General features: G+C 35.2%; 1 protein-coding gene and 1 pseudogene across 1 annotated transcript; one reads left to right on the forward strand and one right to left on the reverse strand.

Moving 5' to 3' along the window:
• The first annotated feature begins 1,070 nt into the window (after positions 1–1,070).
• On the forward strand, positions 1,071–10,895 carry LOC120195579 (annotated as a pseudogene).
• Positions 10,896–11,165: 270 nt separating this feature from the next.
• LOC120195587 (membrane-anchored ubiquitin-fold protein 6-like) lies at positions 11,166–12,918 on the reverse strand. The gene is made up of 3 exons (XM_039197566.1): positions 12,466–12,918; positions 11,666–11,836; positions 11,166–11,491 (listed from the first exon to the last, which is right to left on the reverse strand). Exons 1-3 carry the CDS (start codon positions 12,593–12,595, stop codon positions 11,436–11,438), a joined length of 357 nt encoding a protein of 118 aa, XP_039053497.1. The 5' UTR covers positions 12,596–12,918; the 3' UTR covers positions 11,166–11,435.
• Positions 12,919–19,803: the final 6,885 nt, after the last annotated feature.

Below are 19,803 nucleotides of genomic sequence, written 5' to 3' on the forward strand. Positions count from 1 at the left end.
AAAAAATAACACCTTAGAATAAGTGGACTATTTTGTAACTTTTAATAGTCAGAGACTCAACAAAGACACATCGCATAACCGAAGGACCATTTATATACTTTATCCTATTTTTAATTAATCCTATAAATTATAATAATGAGCAAAAGGAATTGACGACTCCAAGCTCCGGCGGGATGTCTCTCTTTTACCAAGATTGAGATCATATTTTACCTGTAAACAAAACCCCATTTCATCCAATTAATTAATTAATTATCTTCTAAATATTTATTTCATTTATTAAAAATCCCCAATATTTTTTCTCTCATTATTTACGCATCTAAAACACACACTCTCCCAAAAATCCTACCTGACAAGATGTTTTCGATTTACAAAAGCACCCGCACATCACTAAAAACAATTCATCGATTCAAAAATAATAATAATAAAAAGCTAAACCTTTTTTGGGATAAAGCACACAAATGATCTCCAACTATAAGACGTTACTTTGTTAAGTCTCCAACCTATCAAAAGTTATGAAATTATCCTCAAACTATTAATGTATTTTAAACTCGTCATTTTTCGTTAAAATTTGACGGTTGGTTGAGTTAGACATTAACTTTATCACTAAGATATGATAAAAATTTGATCCCAAAACTATTTGAATTGTATTTTGTAAATTGAGTATCTGTTTACTTTATGTCATCGAGTTAATGCTTAAAATATTATGCTGTCAAGTCAGTGTTTGAAAGAGATGACAGAGTCAATAGACATTGTTAAAATATGCTTTTATTATATCACAATAAGCAAATTAACGTTGGCTTAAACGACTGTTAATTTTTTAATGAAAAATGAGGAGTTTAAAATATATAAATAGTCGGAAGACCATTTTATAACTTGTAATAAGCGAGAAACTCAACAAAGCAACACGGAGGATCATCTTGTAACTTTTAATAGTCTAGAGACTCAACAAAGTAGAGTCTTATAATCTGGGGACTATTTTTGCACTTTACCCTTCATTTTTTCACCGTCTGTCTCAATTTTTTTTTTTTAAAAAATTTCCTCTCATTCACTCTCTTTTTGTTTTTTTTAAGCACTCTCATTCACTGTCGTTTGTATGAAAAATGGACCCTTCTCTGTAAAGATTCATCTTCCCTTTCTTCCAGCTTAAGCACCTGCCGATCCGCAACTGGGTACTTAACTTCATTGCTCCTCTGCATTATTTTATTGTATTTGTTTAGTGTTTAAATGGATTAAAAATGTCGTTTTTTTACATGGATTATTGTTTCCATGTGCATTTATTGACTTGTTCTCTGTTGGGTTGGGTCAGTTCTTCCTTTTGTTTTTCTAGTGGCAAATTAGTTCTTTTTTTTCTTCTTGATGTTATCTAAAAAGGAAAAAATAGTGGTCTTTTGGAGCTTCTGTAAGGTGCTATTCATTTTTCTTATTTCGGTGTGACATTTGGTTTTGGATTCTCTTTTACTCTATCCTTTTTCCTTTTCTGTCAGTCTTTCTGAAGGTGGACATTTGCAACTTTGTTTCTTTTGAAGTAGTGGAGTGCCATTTTCTCTTCTTTGCTTGTTTTGTCATCTTTAAAGCTTTTTCTTTTGAAGTTCACTCTTTTACTTTTCAATAAGAAGGGTTTGGATCCGCGAATTTTAAGTCAGAGTTTTGAAGTTTGTTTCTGGGTTTTTGCATTTTGGGAAAATTTTGCCTTTCTTTGAGCAAGGTATGGTCTGGAATTAGCGATATCCTCTAATTTGGCTTTTAGTTCAAATATCCTCTTTATTCATATTTGGATCTTGTGTTGGTTTCTGAAGAAATGAAGTCTAACTCCCTAGGTCAGATAATTGAAATCAGCAGAGTTTAAGGGTTTTATCCCCTAGATTTTAACTTTGAATTTTGTTTAATTTGCATTCCTGGTTACTGAACTGAAACCTTGATCTGAATTGACCTTCTGTGTAATTGGGTTCTTTATAATAAAAAAAAAACCTTTTGTTTGCTTTTATATTGTTTTGTCCTAATTATGTTACTGTCTTGGTGAAGTACACTTATTCATGGGATCTCAAAGCTCGCAGTAGGCACTGGATTCCAAAAATGCTCATACCTGCTTTTGAACTAGTTTATTTGGTCTCAGATGTCTTTATGCAAATGATATGGTAATTTTGGTTGATTTGTTGTAAGCAGGGACAGTTTAATCAGGGGGGATTGTTATTTCATAGAGCTGGTGATTAATTGATTTGCTGGTAATGTCGAGGGTCCCCAAGTGGAAGATTGAGAAGACAAAAATAAAAGTTGTGTTCCGGTTACAATTCCACGCTACACATGTAAGTCGCAATTTGTAATTGTGGAATTTTCTTACATTTTTATTCATGATTTCTATTTGAAGCTAATATCTTATTGATATTATTATATGGAAGAACATGTTACAAGTTGATGAATTCGTGATACTGGAAATTGTTACGTGTACCAAATTGTACAATGTACCTTATTAAGGTGAATCAAGAACTCAATGGCAAAGCATTGAATGTAGAACTTTAGCTATATTATGTGAATGTTCTATGATGTTCACATGGATTGTGATTTTATCTTTTATGTTACTTCCACCATGCAATTACGATTTCATGATTGCTTGCATCTGGTAGGAAATATGTATTTTGAATGCAAATTTTGCTTTCAAGTATTTCACTGGTGTTTGCAGTTAGAGAGTTATAGTGGTCAACAATAAAAAAATAGATTTGGAAGTTTACAAAATGGGTGTAGATTGCTCAATGCCCAAGGGTTTTAGAAGGCCAGCTGTTTGAGGGATTTATTTTTATGCACTAACCATGATTGGGGTGCAACAAGGATTGGCATCAAGTCATTTTATCTTCGCCATAGTATTGGATAGATGGTCAACTAGACTTCAGTCCTAAACTGGTTGAATCATCTTGATGACTGATGTCCACCATTTCATATGATCTGTGAATCTAATTTTTCCCACTATTTATATGCCGGTAATCTAATATGTGATTGATTGATTGTCCATCCTTCATTACTGGAAAACATATTCTGATGCATCATTCATCTTGCTATGTTTATTTTTGTGAAAAATTCAGATTCCACAAAGTGGATGGGATAAACTGTATGTATCCTTCATTCCTGCTGATTCTGGGAAAGCAACTGCAAAGACAACCAAAGCAAATGTGAGAAATGGAACTTGCAAATGGGCTGATCCAATCTACGAGACTACGAGGCTTCTCCAAGACATCAAAACTAAGCAATTCGATGAAAAACTCTATAAACTTGTCGTGGCAATGGTAAGATTCTAATCCTTACACTCCAATTGCAAAAGTTAACCACACAGGAAAATACTCTTAGTTTGACCGAAATGTGAATTATGAATTTCCTAGATCTATAGACAGTTTATTACTGACCTCTAATTGTAGCAGAATAGATCTTCGTTTTCCATGTCGTTTTAACTAGGTTTAACAGTCTTTCACCTTGATCAATTTGGCATCAGGGTTCCTCACGGTCTGGCCTTCTGGGTGAGGCTACCATCAACCTTGCCGATTATGCCGATGCATCAAAGCCTTCTGTTGTTCCACTGACACTTATTGGCTGTGATTCTGGAGCTATATTACATGTGAGGACTTTTGGATTTCTCAAAAATATTCTTGGTTTGTTCTTTTCAATTTCTTGTTGGATTGCTTGAGTCTTAATGTAGCTAAATGCTAAAATATTTGTGTGTAGCTTCTTCGAAAATGTTTTCGGAACTCTTTCATAATTGTTGTTGAAGTTTTTTCTCTGTTACTAGAGATCCTATTGTTTTACGCGTAAATAGTCTTTAATTTATATTCAATGACAGGTCACTGTACAACTTCTAACCTCTAAAACCGGTTTCAGGTATTTTTTTTTTTTGTTGAAAACATTTAAACTTATTGCTTCAGCTATTTTCAAACTGCTTATCTGTAACTATGCTTGGTCTTAGGGAGTTTGAACAACAACGTGAACTTAGGGAGAGGGGATTGCAGGTGGGGTCAGATGAAAATGGTCCTGATCGGTCTTCATCCTTAAAAGTATCAGTTTCTGAGGATATCCTCAACAATTATACGGTTAAGGTTCAGTCCTTTGTTTCTTTTGGATTTCTTGATGTAACAGTATGTATTGTATTGTAGTTAAGGTTCTTTGCTTTTGTTTTATGCTTTATATTGATATCTTTGCACATGTACCAACAAATACACATTCTTTGTTGGAGATGCATGATTGGTCATAGTTATCTGCTTTCTGAGACAATTCTTCACTTTTCTGTGTTCTTTTAAAAAATGTGATTGAGATTATAAGATCATTATTGAAGAAAAATGTTTTATCGGTTCCCTGGTTGAATTTAGAATTTAAAATCACAAGGATTGGTTGAATTTAGTTGTTGCAAGCATTTTATGAATGAACAGTATATGCTTTCCTGTTGTCTTCTGCAACTAGGAGGTAGCCTAATCTTTCACCTTTTATTCTGTATGTAGGTTAATCCAAGGGTTAGATTTAAAGAAAAATCTAAAGAACACCCTTTGCTTGAAGAAGATGTTGGCTTGAATGAAGACTATGGAGACTCAGCTGTTGGGTTTGATGCTCTTCTAATACTTCAGAAAGTTTATATGCAGAGAAATATGACACGTCCTGTACTCATGAAATTGGCAGCCTACAGAGTACAGTCTCTGGTGATTTGACCGGACTTGGTCACAGCCCTAAGCAAGAGAAAGGAGATCTCTCAGATCATCGATTTTTGGAACAGGGGACTAACAATTGGGTTCATGGCTGTAGTTCAGACTATTCCGGGTATAATGACTTAACTGTTGCTTATGAAGAAATTAGCAAACACCAAGGGTGCTTGGAAGTGGCAGAGTCCTCTATTCAGGAACTTAAGATACAAGTAAGCTTGTTGGAAATCATGCTAGTCAAATAGGTGTTGAAACTGAGAAGTTTTCTCAGCAACTTGTCACCGAGATTTCTTCGGAACGGTTGACAAAAGAGGTTTCTGCTTTAAAATTAGAGTGCTCGAAGTTGAAAGATGACCTTGAGCAGATGACAAGTTCTGAACTGTGCCCTTCTCTAACCAGCAAAGAAGTTATTAAGAATGGCCAGGACCACTTACTTCAAGACTTAGAGGTCTTATTGTCAAAGGGGCTTTTAGTTATGGAGGATAAGATAAAGGAACTTCAAACAAGGCATGTTTGAATTACCATGGAGACCTTAGGTTCCTTCAAACAGACTTGGAAGCATTACTTGGCATTCTGCAAGATCTCAAACAGGGAACTCAAAAAGAAATGTTTAATCTTAGGTCATTACCATCTGAAAGATGCAACATGAAGAGTAACCGAGAAATGAGCCTAACTAATTCTTTTATACCCGCAACTGGTTTTGATGCAGAGCTTTATCAACCAGAACTGGGCATGGTTCCATGTATTAGTGTACCTGGTCTTATGTCACATGAACCTGATTCTATGGTTGCTACTAGTGCAATGAAAGGAAAAATCTTTGAACTTCTGAGAGAGTTGGATGAATCAAAAGCTGAACAGGAAAGCCTTGCAAAGAAAATGGACCAGATGGAGTGCTACTATGAAGCTCTTGTTCAGGAGCTTGAGGAAAACCAGAGGCAGATGTTGGGAGAATTGCAGAGCCTCCGAAATGAGCATTCTACTTGCTTGTTTAGGGTGCAATCTGCTAAAGCTGAGATGGAGACTAGGCGCCAAGATATGAATGAGCAAATCTTGAGGTTTGCGCAAGAAAAACAAGATTTGGAATCTCTGAGCAAGGAACTGGAAAGAAGGGCTATTATTGCAGAAGCAGCACTGAAAAGGGCACGCCTTAATTATTCAATTGCGGTGGGCCAGTTGCAAAAGGATCTTGAGCTGCTTTCTTCCCAGGTTATGTCTGTGTTTGAGACAAATGAGAATTTCATCCGGCAAGCTTTTGTAGATTCTTCACAAACCAACTCTCAAGGATACTCAGAGAAGATGCAGAATCATGGGCTGGATTCAGAAGAATTCCAACCCACCAAGCCCTTGCATTCTCAAAATCATTATGTAGGTGTGAAGAAACAACAGTTGGGTGGAGATATTCTTTTAGAAGACTTGAAAAGATCCCTCCATTTGCAGGAAACCCTTTATCAGAAAGTTGAAGAAGAAGTTTGTGAAATGCATTACCAAAATGTATACTTGGATGTGTTTTCAAACACTCTACTAGAAACTTTTCTTGAAGCAAATTATGATATTAAAACAAGGAAAGAGAAAATAGATGAGCTTGCATGGCAACTGGAACTTTCACTCAAGTCCAAGGAGTTACTGATGCAAAGGCTGGAAACAGCTATGGATGATGTTCATTCCCTTAATGAGTACAAGGCTACTTGCATTGCCAAGTATAATGACTTGGCTCTGCAGAAACAAGCTTTGGAAGCAAATGTGGAAAATATCACCCATGAAAATCATCTTCTCTCTGAGAAGATAACTGAACTGGAGTGCAGCTTGATGGAGTACAAAAGTTACAGGAGCAAATTTGATGCCTGTGTCGTGGAGAAAACAGACTTGTCTAATTTATTGAAGGAAGGAACAATGGAAAATGATAATCTTAGAAACAATAACTCTTCTTTGGAGGAAGAGTTGAGGATGATAAAAATGAGTTTGATGAATTGGTTCTTGTGAAGGAAAAGCTGCAAAATACTATGAACTTTCTGCGAAACAGGTTTCTTAACTTATTGTCATCGTTTGGGAAATTTTTTGATGAACCACCCCTCTCAAGTGACTTGGTTTGTCAGGATATTGAGTCTGATGACTTGACATCTGTCATTGTCCTGTTAGAAGAGGTCCAAAATAACGCATATGAAAAATTTCTTCATCTCTTGAAGGAGAAGAAAGATCTGATGGGTGAAAGAGACAAGGCTCAGGTGTCTTTAAGTGTGGTAGAATCAGACATGGTGCTAATGAAACAAAAGTTCGAACATGATGTACGATCCATGGTTGATAAAATGGATTTATCCAATGTAGTTGTAGAAAAGCTTCAGTTAGAAATTGAAGCTGTTTCTAAAAAGCTGAAGATTAGCTCTGAAATTGAAGAAACCTATGCACAGCAGCAGAGAGATCTTTTATGTGATCTTGAGCATTTCGAAACGGAGCTACATCAGCTTACTTCTAAGAACAGGGAGATTGCTGAAGAACTCTTGGTCTTAGAGTCTGTCAGTGAAGAACTTGGAAGCAATAAGTTGATTGTGGCAGAACTTGTGGAAAAAAACAAAGCATTGGTACAATCTTTACAGGATAAATCCGAGGAGGCATCCAAGCTTGCTTTGGAGCTTAATGGTCTGAAAGAAAGTTTGCATTATGCACATGATGAGCTGCAAGCACAAAGAAGCGCCAAAGATAATTAGAGAGTACTGTTACAGATCTTACTTCCCAAATGAATGAGAAGCACCATCAGTTGTTGCAATTTGATCAACTGAAATCTGAATTGGCCCATCTTACGCATATGTTCTCGGACCTAGAAGAAGAGAAATCTAGAGTTTGCAGTCTTTTACAGCGGTCCGAGGAGACCCTCAACACTGCTCTCAAAGAGTCTTCCACTATTACTTCTCTGGACTCTCAGTTATCTGAAATGCATGAACTTTCAATAGCTGCAGATGTTAGCCTCATTTTTTTAAGAGCTCAGTATGAACCTGGACAACTGACCTTCTTCGTCAACTTTCCAGGTCTGAAAGACAACTTGCAGAGCTTCAAAAAAGCATCTTAATTTTGAGAGTATACTTGATTGTTGTCTTGCTCGTGAAGCACACTGCATTGAAGAAAATAGAAGATTATCTGCGAGTCTCGACTCCCTACAGTTGGAGTTAGAAGCTTCCGTGGCTGAAAACCAGGTACTTGTCAATAAAAATAGCTCTGTAATAGCTGAGCTTCAGGACTACAAAAGTAGGATTGAAAAGATTGAGTTTGCTTACTATGAGGATAATCATCAGCATGCTCTTGAAGTTGAAAGCCTGAAGCACTTACTTGGCTTCTCCCGAGAAGAGATTGATACTCTAATGGTACTGAAGGAAGAACTGGAACTCAATGTAGTTGTACTCAAAGCTAAATTGGATGAACAGAACACTCAGATGAACTTACTGGAAGTGCGTAGTGATGAAGTGCTGCTGCTGCAGAATCAGTGTAATGAGCTTTCTCAAAGGCTTTCTGAACAGATTTTGAAGACTGAAGAGTTCAAAAACTTGTCAATTCATTTGAAGGAGCTCCAAGATAAAGCTGATGCAGAGTCCATCCAGGCTCTGAAGAAGAGAATCTGAAGCACCACCAACTGCTATGCAAGATTCCTTAAGAATTGTATTTATCAAAGAACATTATGAAATAAGGCTGCAAGAACTAAAACATCAGTTGGCTATCTCCAAAAAGCATAGTGAGGAAATGCTATGGAAATTACAAGATGCCATTGATGACATTGAGAATAGAAAGAAATCAGAAGCGTCTCATTTAAAGAGAAATGAAGAACTGGGAGTGAAGATCTTGGAATTGGAGGCCGAGTTACAGGCATTGATTTCGGAAAAGCGTGAAAAATTGAGGGCTTATGACCTGATGAAAGCTGAACTGGATTGCTCAATGATTAGCCTTGAATGCTGCAAGGAAGAAAAACAGAAACTTGAAGCATCTTTGCATAAATGTAATGAGGAAAAACAGAAACTAGAAGCGTCTTTGCAAGAATGTAATGAGGAAATATCTAGAATCTCAGTTGAACTTAGCATAGTGAAAGAATTGCTTGAGACCTCCAAATTGACCATGAATTTCCAGAAAGAAAGAAATGGCAAACTGAAAGATGCTTGCATTCCTGATGAGCTGGTTGTCAGTAGTGCTCGAACTTGGGACATTGATCTTAAGCATTTGGGCCAAGATACTTCAGAAAACTCCAAAGAAGCAGAATGCTTAGTTTCTCTTGGTGAAGGTGACCACACAAATGCACCCACAGAATTGCAACCTGAGCAGGTAGTTTCTACCACTTTGCTTGGAATATCTTCTCTTCCTTTTATTGATTCAATTAATAGTTCTTTGTTTCTGTATGAATTATAAGTCTAAAATTTTTATGTAGCATATGACTGTTGTGTTGCACATATTTGTTTTTTGATGTTATCTACTCCTGTCCGGGCTAGGCTCTAGGCTTAGCATCATCAGAATTATTAATCTTAAGGTCTGCATTTCAGTTTTTTTGATGAACTATCTTGCATTTACTTATGGACTGCAAAGTTATCAATTTATTTTAACTGGTTAAAAAATCTATTTCAATTTACAATTCATCCTATTTCCCTAGCAAGGATCTTGGTTGAAGATATCTTTGAAGAAAATATTATCCACTTTCATTTATCCTTCCTCTACTGTGTGTGACCCGTTCTATGTACTTGATAATTTTTTTATAGTGATTTTTTGCTTAATTCTATATCAGGATCTTGTATCTAATGATACAAATAAAGTTCAAAGTCTGGCACTTGTCAACCAATGTAACTTGCCGAAGGTTGATGCAAAACATCTAGCCTTAATCAATGATCGTTTTAAAGCCCAAAGTTTAAAATCTAGCATGGACCACCTAAATAGTGAGGTATGCTTATTGTCAAAGCCGTAAGGTGCTGGTTAGTGATGATCTCACACGATTTTAATTGCAATTTCTTCTTATATTGTTGAGCTTTAGGGAATCATTACATTTGTTGCATAAAGTTTCTTTAGAAAATGGTGATTAATTTATGTTTTTCTTTTGGCGCTTTTAGCTGGAAAGGATGAAAAATGAGAATCTGGTTCTTTCAAAAGATGCTTATCATTTCAATACCAAGTTTCCAGGTTTACAGCAAGAACTAATGCAGTTAGATAAGGTGGATTGATATGGACCTCTTCCATAAAGTTTTGATAAAGTTCTTCAATCAGGCTTCACTTTTTGCTTTTCCACAGGTGAATGAAGAACTGGGAAGCATATTTCCTTTGTTTAATGAATATTCAGAAACTGGAAATGCATTAGAACGGGTACTTGCGTTGGAACTTGAACTTGCCGAGGCACTGCAAACAAAGAAGAAATCAAGCATCCTTTTTCAGAGGTACGCTACATTCTAGAAATAACTCTAATTTGCTTTTCTGAGACAACTTTTTTATTAAGGAATTTGCTTTGGCCTTGAAGGTCAATTAAAAGAAAATTGCTATGGCTTCTAAGTTTAAAGTTCTAACCCTACTGCATATTAATCCCTCCGGAGTGTTGCATGCATGAATGAATTCTAAGCCTAGTTGAGCAAAGGAAACATCAAAGAATTTGACATATTTTATTGTGGTCCAGCTCTTTCCTGAAACAGCACAATGATGAGGAAGCAGTGTTCAAAAGTTTCAGGGACATCAATGAATTGATCAAAGACATGTTGGAGATAAAGGGAAGATATGGAGCTGTAGAGACCGAACTAAAAGAGATGCATGAACTATACTCTCAGCTAAGCCTTCAATTTGCAGAAGTTGAAGGAGAGAGACAAAAACTCACAATGACTCTCAAGAATCTTCGGCAATCGAGGAAAGCTCAAAACCTACTTCGCTCCTCATTAGCCTCTACTGGAGACCATTCCTGAGCCGCAAGGACAAACTTGGCACCGGATGTCTTCTTCGCAACGGCTCCCTTGCAGGATTAAGTTCATGCCTGCTCCTTATCATTAAGTTAGCAAATTTCCTATTTCACAGGTTATTAAGATATTGCAAGGTTCAAGGTTCCCAAGCTTGATACACAATGTTTAAAAGCAGTTGTATTTTATGTAAATAAATATAAGTTTCCAGACTTTGTCACGGGTTTAACAGTGTCATAAGGTATAGATAGACATAACACTTCGGCCTTTTACCCCTGGTCATAGTGATTTATTCTTCTATTGTATAGTGATCAAATTCTTTGGTTGGCAGGACTATTTTCATTTAGTTACTAGAAGCAATTATTCTACAGACGTACACATTTCCCTTAATTCCTGCTCTAATTATATGCATATCTGCCCCCCTTTTCTTTGCCTTGTATTCTACGCTAGACTTTTATCTTTCTGGTTTCAATCAACTTACATTGATTTAAGGCCTGCAAAATACCTGTAATGGAAAAAGATAATTGTAAACAGTCACACATGCACTCATCCACTTGTATAGGTGACAAGAATTTACATTTTTCAAGAGCAGTCTTAATTGAAAACAAAGAAATCAATAAATCCTCACAATAAATTTCGCTTTTTCATCTTTTTTTTATCCATCATCAACTAAGTTTTTTCTTTCCAAGCAACATTGGACATGTAAGATTTTCCAATAATGGTAAACGTAGAACTTTTTGCTTATGTTTCTGCAGCCACCAGAATACGCAAAATATTCCTCGAACAAGTAAAGATGAAGGACTGCAATCACAACAAGTCTGACAGGAAAGTGAAACCGACCGGTATCACATCTGATTAGGCGGCTAGTCTACAGTATTGTGCATGAACAGCTACTTTTCTTTGGAGATTCATCCTGTCGTTTCTCTGTGGATAAAATGTGGGGAATTAGTACTTGAGTTTGGTTTTGGCATACTAATCATACCGAAAGTTTGGCACATGAAACATAGTTCAGAAAGCAAATATAGTACTAAACAACGTACATTTGCCCTCAAACTCCATTCATGTGCAATGAAATAAAATAGATACGCTGGAGATTACCGTTGTTCTTGTCTGATAAAGGAAGGCGAAGAACGACATGCATTGTAATTACACCCCCTGGAAGTTCACCAACTGGAAGTCTGGACTCGGCAAGTGTCCTGCTGTTTTCAAGTATCTTTCCAGCATTAATCAGCTTCACATCCTGTATTGTCTTGGGGCAATTTTCTTTGTCTGCAAACAGAGAAGAATCACTTCATATGCAAACAGAAGCTGATCAAACGAAATCACAATGTTATAACCTACATTACCCAGAAGTAGCTGTGTTTGACATATGAATTCAATCATATTAGAACATGAGGAAGGTACAATCCTTCAGAAACATGAAAAACTAAGAAGCAAAATATATAGAACCTAAATTCAACATATATATATAGAACCTAGTTGCAGTAAAAACTTTTTCACTCTTAAGAAGCAAAACTGAAAAAATAATGAATGAGAAGAGACATAAGTCAAAATCGGTATATTAGACTCGTACAGAAGTAACAAACTTTCCTCCAATCATCTAATCCGAAATCGAAACTTTAGATTACACAATGGAATCTGTATAATCATAGGCGTTCTTGAAAGGCAGATTACACAATGGAATCTGTATAATCATAGGCGTTCTTGAAAGGCAGACAACAAAATAATTGAGAGACAACTTTGGTATTCAAGAAACCAGTATGTTATTGATCTAAATCCATGTGCCTTTGAAACATAGCTCTAGTTAATTTTGGAAAAGACTTCATAAATCAACTAATTTGCAAGCATATGAAATAATGAATAAGATGCAAGTAAAAAAATGGAAAAGTTAGGGTAACCTTTAGGCCACTGAGCAAGTATTTTCTCTTTGAGAGATGCAACAGTTGTATCTGGACTATACTTGCTTGGACCAATATCAGTTCCATCTGCAAGCCTGAATTTGAGCTCCACTAAATCTTCTCCAGCCATAGATGTATTCTCTCACCTCAAACTCTCATGTTAATCTGGGGCCCCCAACCAGATCGAATTAACTCTTCACTGTAAACCCTTTTTCTTTTTCAGAAACAACTGAAATTTTCTTGTCAAGAAAAACTAAAACTTTCCAGAAGAAACGAGCAATAACCCATAATTTTTTGTGCAAAATTCTCTGCAAAGAGTTAATCACTTGAAGCTTGAGGAGATTTCAAACTCCAAGAAGGGGAAAAAAGAAGAAATTTTTAGTATGAACAAGCAAGAGCATGGAGAGAGAGAGGACAGAAAGAGAGAGATTTGCAATTTGATGAAGAAAGAGAATAATGAAACCCCCCGAATAGGAACTTTTCAACTGAGATTATTGCCTGAATCTAACCGAAAAATCTAATGAAATGGAAAGTGACACTTTTACATTGTAACTCGTGAATAGCCCCACTTGGTTAAAACTCCATTGATGTATGTAATCTGATGAACACAACAAACTCATCTGTTTGAATGGGAAAACAAGTTTTTTACTTTAAAATAAATTTCAATATTTTTTATTACAATCGGATGACATGCAACTTTGTAGTTGTATGAACCTATTAAATTTTTGAATAGATAAAGAAAATGTTGTTGTTTTTAAAGAATTAGAATATAAATAGTTACATCTATAAAACAGATATACATTATTAAATATATTAACAAAATTTAAATATATATTATTTTATATTAATATTTTAGAAAAAATAATGAAGGGAAACATGCATAAAGCAGAAAATGTGAAATTCTATGAAAATAAAGAGATGTTAAAAATTCTTGACACAAGAGCGATCACTAGTTGCATAATATGATACAAATATAAACTGAATTAGAATTTTTTTTGATTAATTTGAGGTAAGTGTAAGATAATAAATATTTAAAGATAATTCTTAATCATTTGATATTAAATATTTATATTTTTAATATTTGTAATGCACGAATCAAAGATTTTAAAAAGTAATAATTTTTTTATCATCAAAGTCGCTCGATAAAATCTACTCAAATTATCTATTTTAAATATTAATATAGGATGGAAGTGAAAGAGTGGGAATCATGTCTCCTCACATTCTTAGTAAAGTCTACTAGATTATATGTTTTTCTTTTCTTCCTAATTCTATATTTGCACGTCGAGCACTGACAAATCACACAGGTTCCACTCTTTCTTTATTTTGTCTTGAAAATTTTCCTGTTTCATCTTTAAACTTGAATATTCCCACCTGATTATTTATTAATGTATTGATAATATGTGGAAAATGACCGTAAATAGGATATTGTAAATTATTTAGTTTAATTCGATTAAAGATTAAACAATATTCAAATCAAATAAATTCTATTTGAACTCGAACTTGACTATTTGATATCCAATTCAAAAAACTCATGAATAATTTTAAAAAATATATATATATATATATATATATATTAAAACTTTAATTTTCAAATTAAATCATTAATAATATTAATATTTATATGTTGTTTTTTTAAAATACAACATAAGATTTTCATGTACTTAATGTTCAGGTTCGAATTTGAGTTCAAACTTGAACCGAGTTGGAGGTTGAGCTTCAATCGAGTTAAGTCTGAGAATGTTTCGAGTTCAAGTTTTTTTGAGCTCAAGTCGAACTTCAACTTTTTATTTCGAGTTGATTTAAAAAAATTTAAGCTCGTGGGCTTTCGAGTCGAGTCGAGCTTCAATTTTTGATTTTGAGTTCGAATTAAACTTGATAATTCTAAGCTCGCGAGCTTTCAAGTCAAACTCAATTTTAAGCCTTTTAAGTCGAGTCAAGTCCAATAATACTCGAACCTGACTCGACTCGTTTACATCCTAAATTGTGGAAATATATATTTTTATTACAACTTCCCACGATAGTGAAAGAAGTAGAAAAGAAATTTGAGCGTTGAAACAAATTGCCTACTAGAGACCGACTTCTTCGAATGTGAATTGGCACTGACAATCTTTGTGTTAATTGTAGCAACTCAAACGAGACGAGAGACCATCTCTTTTTGCAATGTTCTCTAGCAGTGGAACTCTGGTATTCAATTTTGAAACTTAATGGGATGAATACCAATTCCTTCTCATGGGAAAAATTGGTTTCAAAGGCATGTTCATCATGGAAAGGGAAGTCTCTAATTACCACCATTTTGAAATTTTCTTGGACTGCTTTTATCTACTCTCTGTGGCAGGAAAGAAATCGGAGAATATTCCAAGGACGGAGTAGAACAATCGATTGCTTGCTCAAAGATGTTAAAGACGTTGTTGGAATCCGTCTCAGGGGAACTAATATTAATAGACTTGATAGTACTAATTTAATGCTTTGTAATGCTTGGGGTATTGTCTTACCAATCATTTTGTAGGTTGTTTCATTCTTTCATTGTAGATTGGTGGATTGGTTGTAACTAAACATTGATTTGGGTAATAAAATCAGAATTATCCAAAAAAAAAAAAAGATAAACGATAATGGAAGACAATTGTACATTTGATTCTACCAGGAAAACTCCAGAATCACAAGGATCAGAGTTTAAACTAATGAAAATAATATAAGAATGAAAGAATCATTCATATACGTATCAGTTTGCATGACGGAGAATATAATCATTTAAAAAAATTAATTTAGTGATTTCAGTGAGAAAAACAAACATAATTCTCATATCATATGCGGAACTATGTTCAAGTAGTTGTATTTACATTGTGTATATTATCAATAGATTAATAACATTTTAAATAGATAATAAGTGAATTTTCTTTTTTTAATAATTTCCAAGACAATACCTTATGCATATATGTTTTTGTTGACAGATTCTTTTTGAACTGTTTATAATGGCGCCCACGCCCTTCACTCACCACAGCAGTTTGGGATCTAATTAATGGAAAACCAACTGTAACCCCCTCAGACCGATGCGGATAGCCTGATCCGATCTGGAGTGTCATACTAGGGCCACCGGAGCGACCCATTGTAAAAATAGCGGAAAATTTAAAACTTTTCTTAAAACATATAAAACATAAAATGATTTATTATTATTCAAAAATAAGATAGGTTTTTCAAATTCAGATATAAAACAAAAATACAATCTACATGTCCCCTAATCACATGTACCATACTCTGCAAGCAACACCGGAAAACTCCCTTACTGATGTTGATAGTGATACTGGTACAATTCTTTTAACCTGCAATGTTGAGTAATAGAGTGAGCTTCGGAAAGCTCAGTAATACAGAACTACCAGATGATGCTACATGACATGTAGATAAATGGAAAGCCATATAATTTCCTTATTGAATCATGCGTATACCAGTTTGCGAAATAATTTGGGGTTCCCTTAGAAGTTCATCGAGTAGAAGCCATGAATCTCAGTTCATAAGAAACCTTTCAAAGTATGACATTTTCAGGAAATCGAATAGGATGTCTAGTGTGTTCCAACAGTATAATACAATCATAATAGGTACACTTATCAAATGATAGTTCAGTAAATCTCATAAAATCATAATGAAATTTAACTTTTGAAACTTGTAGTTTAAACCATTCTCTTGTACACCATCTGCAGTTCCTAGAACTGCGTCCATAGGGCTTACCTTAAGCACACAACGAAAAGGAAGCCAACCTGAGGATAGTCTTTGGGTCCTGTATCCTTAAGTCCGTAAGTCCATAGGGCTTACCCTAAGCACACAACAAAAGGGAGCCAACCTAATGGAACATCTTGGGGCCCGTGAGCCTACCCAAGAGTCACATTAGGTCCGTCAAAGTTTTCCAGCTTGATCAGAGCTGTACTTTATAAATCCGTATCAAAAATACAATTGCACCGTGACATAAATTCCATAAATCCATATACATGGTAATCAAATACCAGTTTAAACCAAAAATCAGATAGTCGTCTTAATCCATAAAACATCACAATAAATTGGTGCATCAATAAAACAGGAGCCATAGAATTCAGTGTACCACATTTTAAAACAAATAAAACAGTTCAGTAATAATTAGGGAACACACTAGAGAATCCAAGTATTTTCAGAGGCCATTGTAGTTATCATTATGGATAACATGAAACTTATGAAATTTGATCGAATTCCAGGAACAAGGTCCTATTCAGGAGAACCGATTACTAACCGATCTAGCCAGACATTTAAGGTTGATATATTAGAATCCCACTATATTTTCGTGTGCATTAGGAAAACGTTCAGGAACCTTTATACATAATAATTTTAAATTCAGATTTATTGCGAGTGATTCCATTACCCAAACAATCCGGGGTATTCAGGAATATACTTTGAATTCATAGGATTTCAGCCCAATTGAACCAAATGAGGTATTCATAATCTTTTCCTTCTGCGTTACTTGCTTTTTTTCAAACATGACCGAAGTGATTTTAGATGAAAATATAGAATCGAAGATTCAAGTCATTTACAATCTACGACTATCGATCATATTATCAAACAACTCGAGTTACACAACTCTCAAACTGATGCATGTCAACAAGTCAATTCATTATCCTTCCAGTGTATTCACTCTTTAATATCATAATGAAGATCCATAGATCATCCCCATAATCATCACTGAATAAATCTTCCAACGGTCTTTATTTCATTTTCACGTTTCAACAATATCAGGAAATACGGACGTACTTGATCCATGGCTCATAACCCATAAGGACAATTCATCATGTAAGTTCAACAGTGTTTTCAAACTCATCCAATCACCTATTTAATCCTCAGTCATTGATGTTACTTAGTTCGTTTAGTAAGCAAGTCTATCCCGATTACTTTAAAGTTTTCCAGAATAATTCAGACGATTCTGAATTTCAAATACACGTTGTACTTCATTTCAGTCCAATTTATTCATATAATAAAGTCATTCTGGTATTCGTGGTTGTTTTGACTCACGAATACCCACTTATTAGTACTGTATGCGCTCTAGAGTTGAGCTGAGCCAAGTACTTCTAGAATTATCATCGATCCAAATTTGAGAAGATGAACAAACATTCAAGTGGTACTTATATCATTCAGGTAATGATATAGCACTAACGTTGGTTGATCACTTAAGTTGCGTTCCACAACTTTTACTAGTAGCACAACATCCATGTTTATTTGGATTTCTTAATTAATCCAAAGACATTTACTTATTCTAGGTCATAAGGGCATTTTGGTGCTCAACGTTTTTCTATTCATTTCAAAGCTTGAGTATATCCATTCATTCTTGAGCTTGGTGACATTCTTGAGTAATTTCCATTCCAGGGGTATTTTGGTCATTTTATAATTCTAGAATATTTCAATCATTTTCTTCCATCCGGTCTTATTATTTAATTCAATCTTATCATTTACTTCAGTCCTTTCGAACAATTCTGACAGCAGAATACCTCCGATAAATTACTCTTCAAGTATTTACTCATTATTCGAATATTTTCGGGTCAAGTGTCTTCTCAGATTTTACAAACGGAATATCATAAAATTTTCTGTACAAAGACAGGATCTTAACAATTAAATTCGTACTTAATCGAGTTAAGTACAAATCCTCAAAGTACTCTCTCATTCAAGGTCAATTCAGACTATTTTATCTCTCAAGGGCATTTTCGTAATTTCAATATTAGCTCTTAACGAAAATAATTATAATTTAGAGATCCTATGATCAATTAATTTCTCGAACATTCTCTTATCTTGAAATTATTCCTTAATAGAATTCTAATATCTTGCACAAACCCTCTAGGGGTGTTAAAAACCGGTTATCCGTATTTTGTAAGCAAAATCTAGCATTTCTTAAGCACGTCTGTAGTTTTATCATATCAATATATCATTATAGAGTTATTAATCAATTTTCAGGGACAATTCTTGACATCTTACAACTTAAGGGTATTTTCATAATTTTACCCTATCAGAGTATTATCATAATTTCCCATCCAAGTATCTTTAACATTTAACCTTTGATGAAATAAACTATAAGTTACAAATCCATGTTGATTTCTTTATCACTAAGCACAGAACTTATAATTAAATTATAACAATCCCTCAATTTCTTATAAAATTCATCTGAACCATAATCAATTACTGAACCCTTTTATTGTATTCAGATCGAGTGTAGAAACTAATTAACTACACAAATGAGACCAACGTTATCTTAATCATGCATTTACCAATATTCACATGTTCCATAAAGCATAAAGAGGTAGTAAAGTATTACCTCAATTTCTGAGCAATATTGATCGACCATAAAAATTCCATTCGAACGCCTTTGATCTTCAATTCAACTTCCAATAATTCCTCAGATACATATCAACATAAATTATATAAAAAACGGAGCTTAATTACGATAAACGGATTGAATCGGGTGATAAATCAGTGAAAAATAGCTTACCGGGTTCGAATTTGGCGAAACGGACTTTGGATTCGGATTCAGGATGTCGAAAGCATAAAATATAACTTTTTGAAAATTTGGAATTTTTGGTCAAAATCAAAGTCAAAGGGTTTGACCGGAAATTTCGAGGTCTTCATGTTCAAATTTTGAAAAACGGACAGCGGAATCGGATTTGGAACATCTAAAAATGTCAGGATAGGTATACTCGGTCAAAGTCAAAGGTCGTTTAATGCCCGGTCAAAGCCAGTCAAAGTTATTGTCAACATAGTCAACGGTTCGGTCCAGGCGGTTCGGTCCGGTCCAGGCGGTCCAGTCCAAGCGGCTCGATCGGCTCGGTCGGCTCGGTCTGCTCGATCGATCGGCTCGGTCGATCGGCTCAGTCGGTTTAGTCGGTCGGCTCGGTCGGCTCAACTGGTTCACCAAGCTGCCAGACGAAGCCCACTCTCAGGGGTGGCGCGTGAGGGCGCGTACAGTGGCTTCCGGAGTCCTAAAAATCACACAAAAATTTTTAAAAATTATTTTATGGCATTTTAAGACACTTACAAAGCTTGGTTCACATTTTTGAACGGCGGAGAGCTCGATTTCAACAAATCGGAAACTTTGACCGTCTCACCTCCTCACACACCGCCATCTACAGAGACCAAGGATGACACCGGCGGACTCGAAACGACACAAGGAACACGATGGTGCGGGAGGTGTAAAAAAATTCCCGACGTATGACAGCGCTTCACTTGAATTAATTTAAGGGGTTTGTTCATCACTCGATGACAAACACGATGGTGGTTTTAAATCGACGATCGGATGTTGGACGGCGTCGGGATCGGGTTTGGAAGTTGGGCGATGGAGGA

Source organism: Hibiscus syriacus, unplaced genomic scaffold (genome assembly GCF_006381635.1).
Source record: "Hibiscus syriacus cultivar Baekdansim isolate YM2019G1 unplaced genomic scaffold, ASM638163v2 tig00004620_pilon, whole genome shotgun sequence".
Taxonomy (NCBI): domain Eukaryota; kingdom Viridiplantae; phylum Streptophyta; class Magnoliopsida; order Malvales; family Malvaceae; genus Hibiscus; species Hibiscus syriacus.

Excerpts from the sequence above, each read along its gene's own strand:
- LOC120195587 (XM_039197566.1), bottom strand. The coding sequence starts at position 12,595 with ATGGCTGGAGAAGATTTAGTGGAGCTCAAATTCAGGCTTGCAGATGGA. Across the intron at positions 11,837-12,465 it reads ACTTGCTCAGTGGCCTAAAG|ACAAAGAAAATTGCCCCAAG; the intron begins GTTACCCTAACT and ends CTCTGTTTGCAG. Across the intron at positions 11,492-11,665 it reads TTTATCAGACAAGAACAACG|AGAAACGACAGGATGAATCT; the intron begins GTAATCTCCAGC and ends TTTTATCCACAG.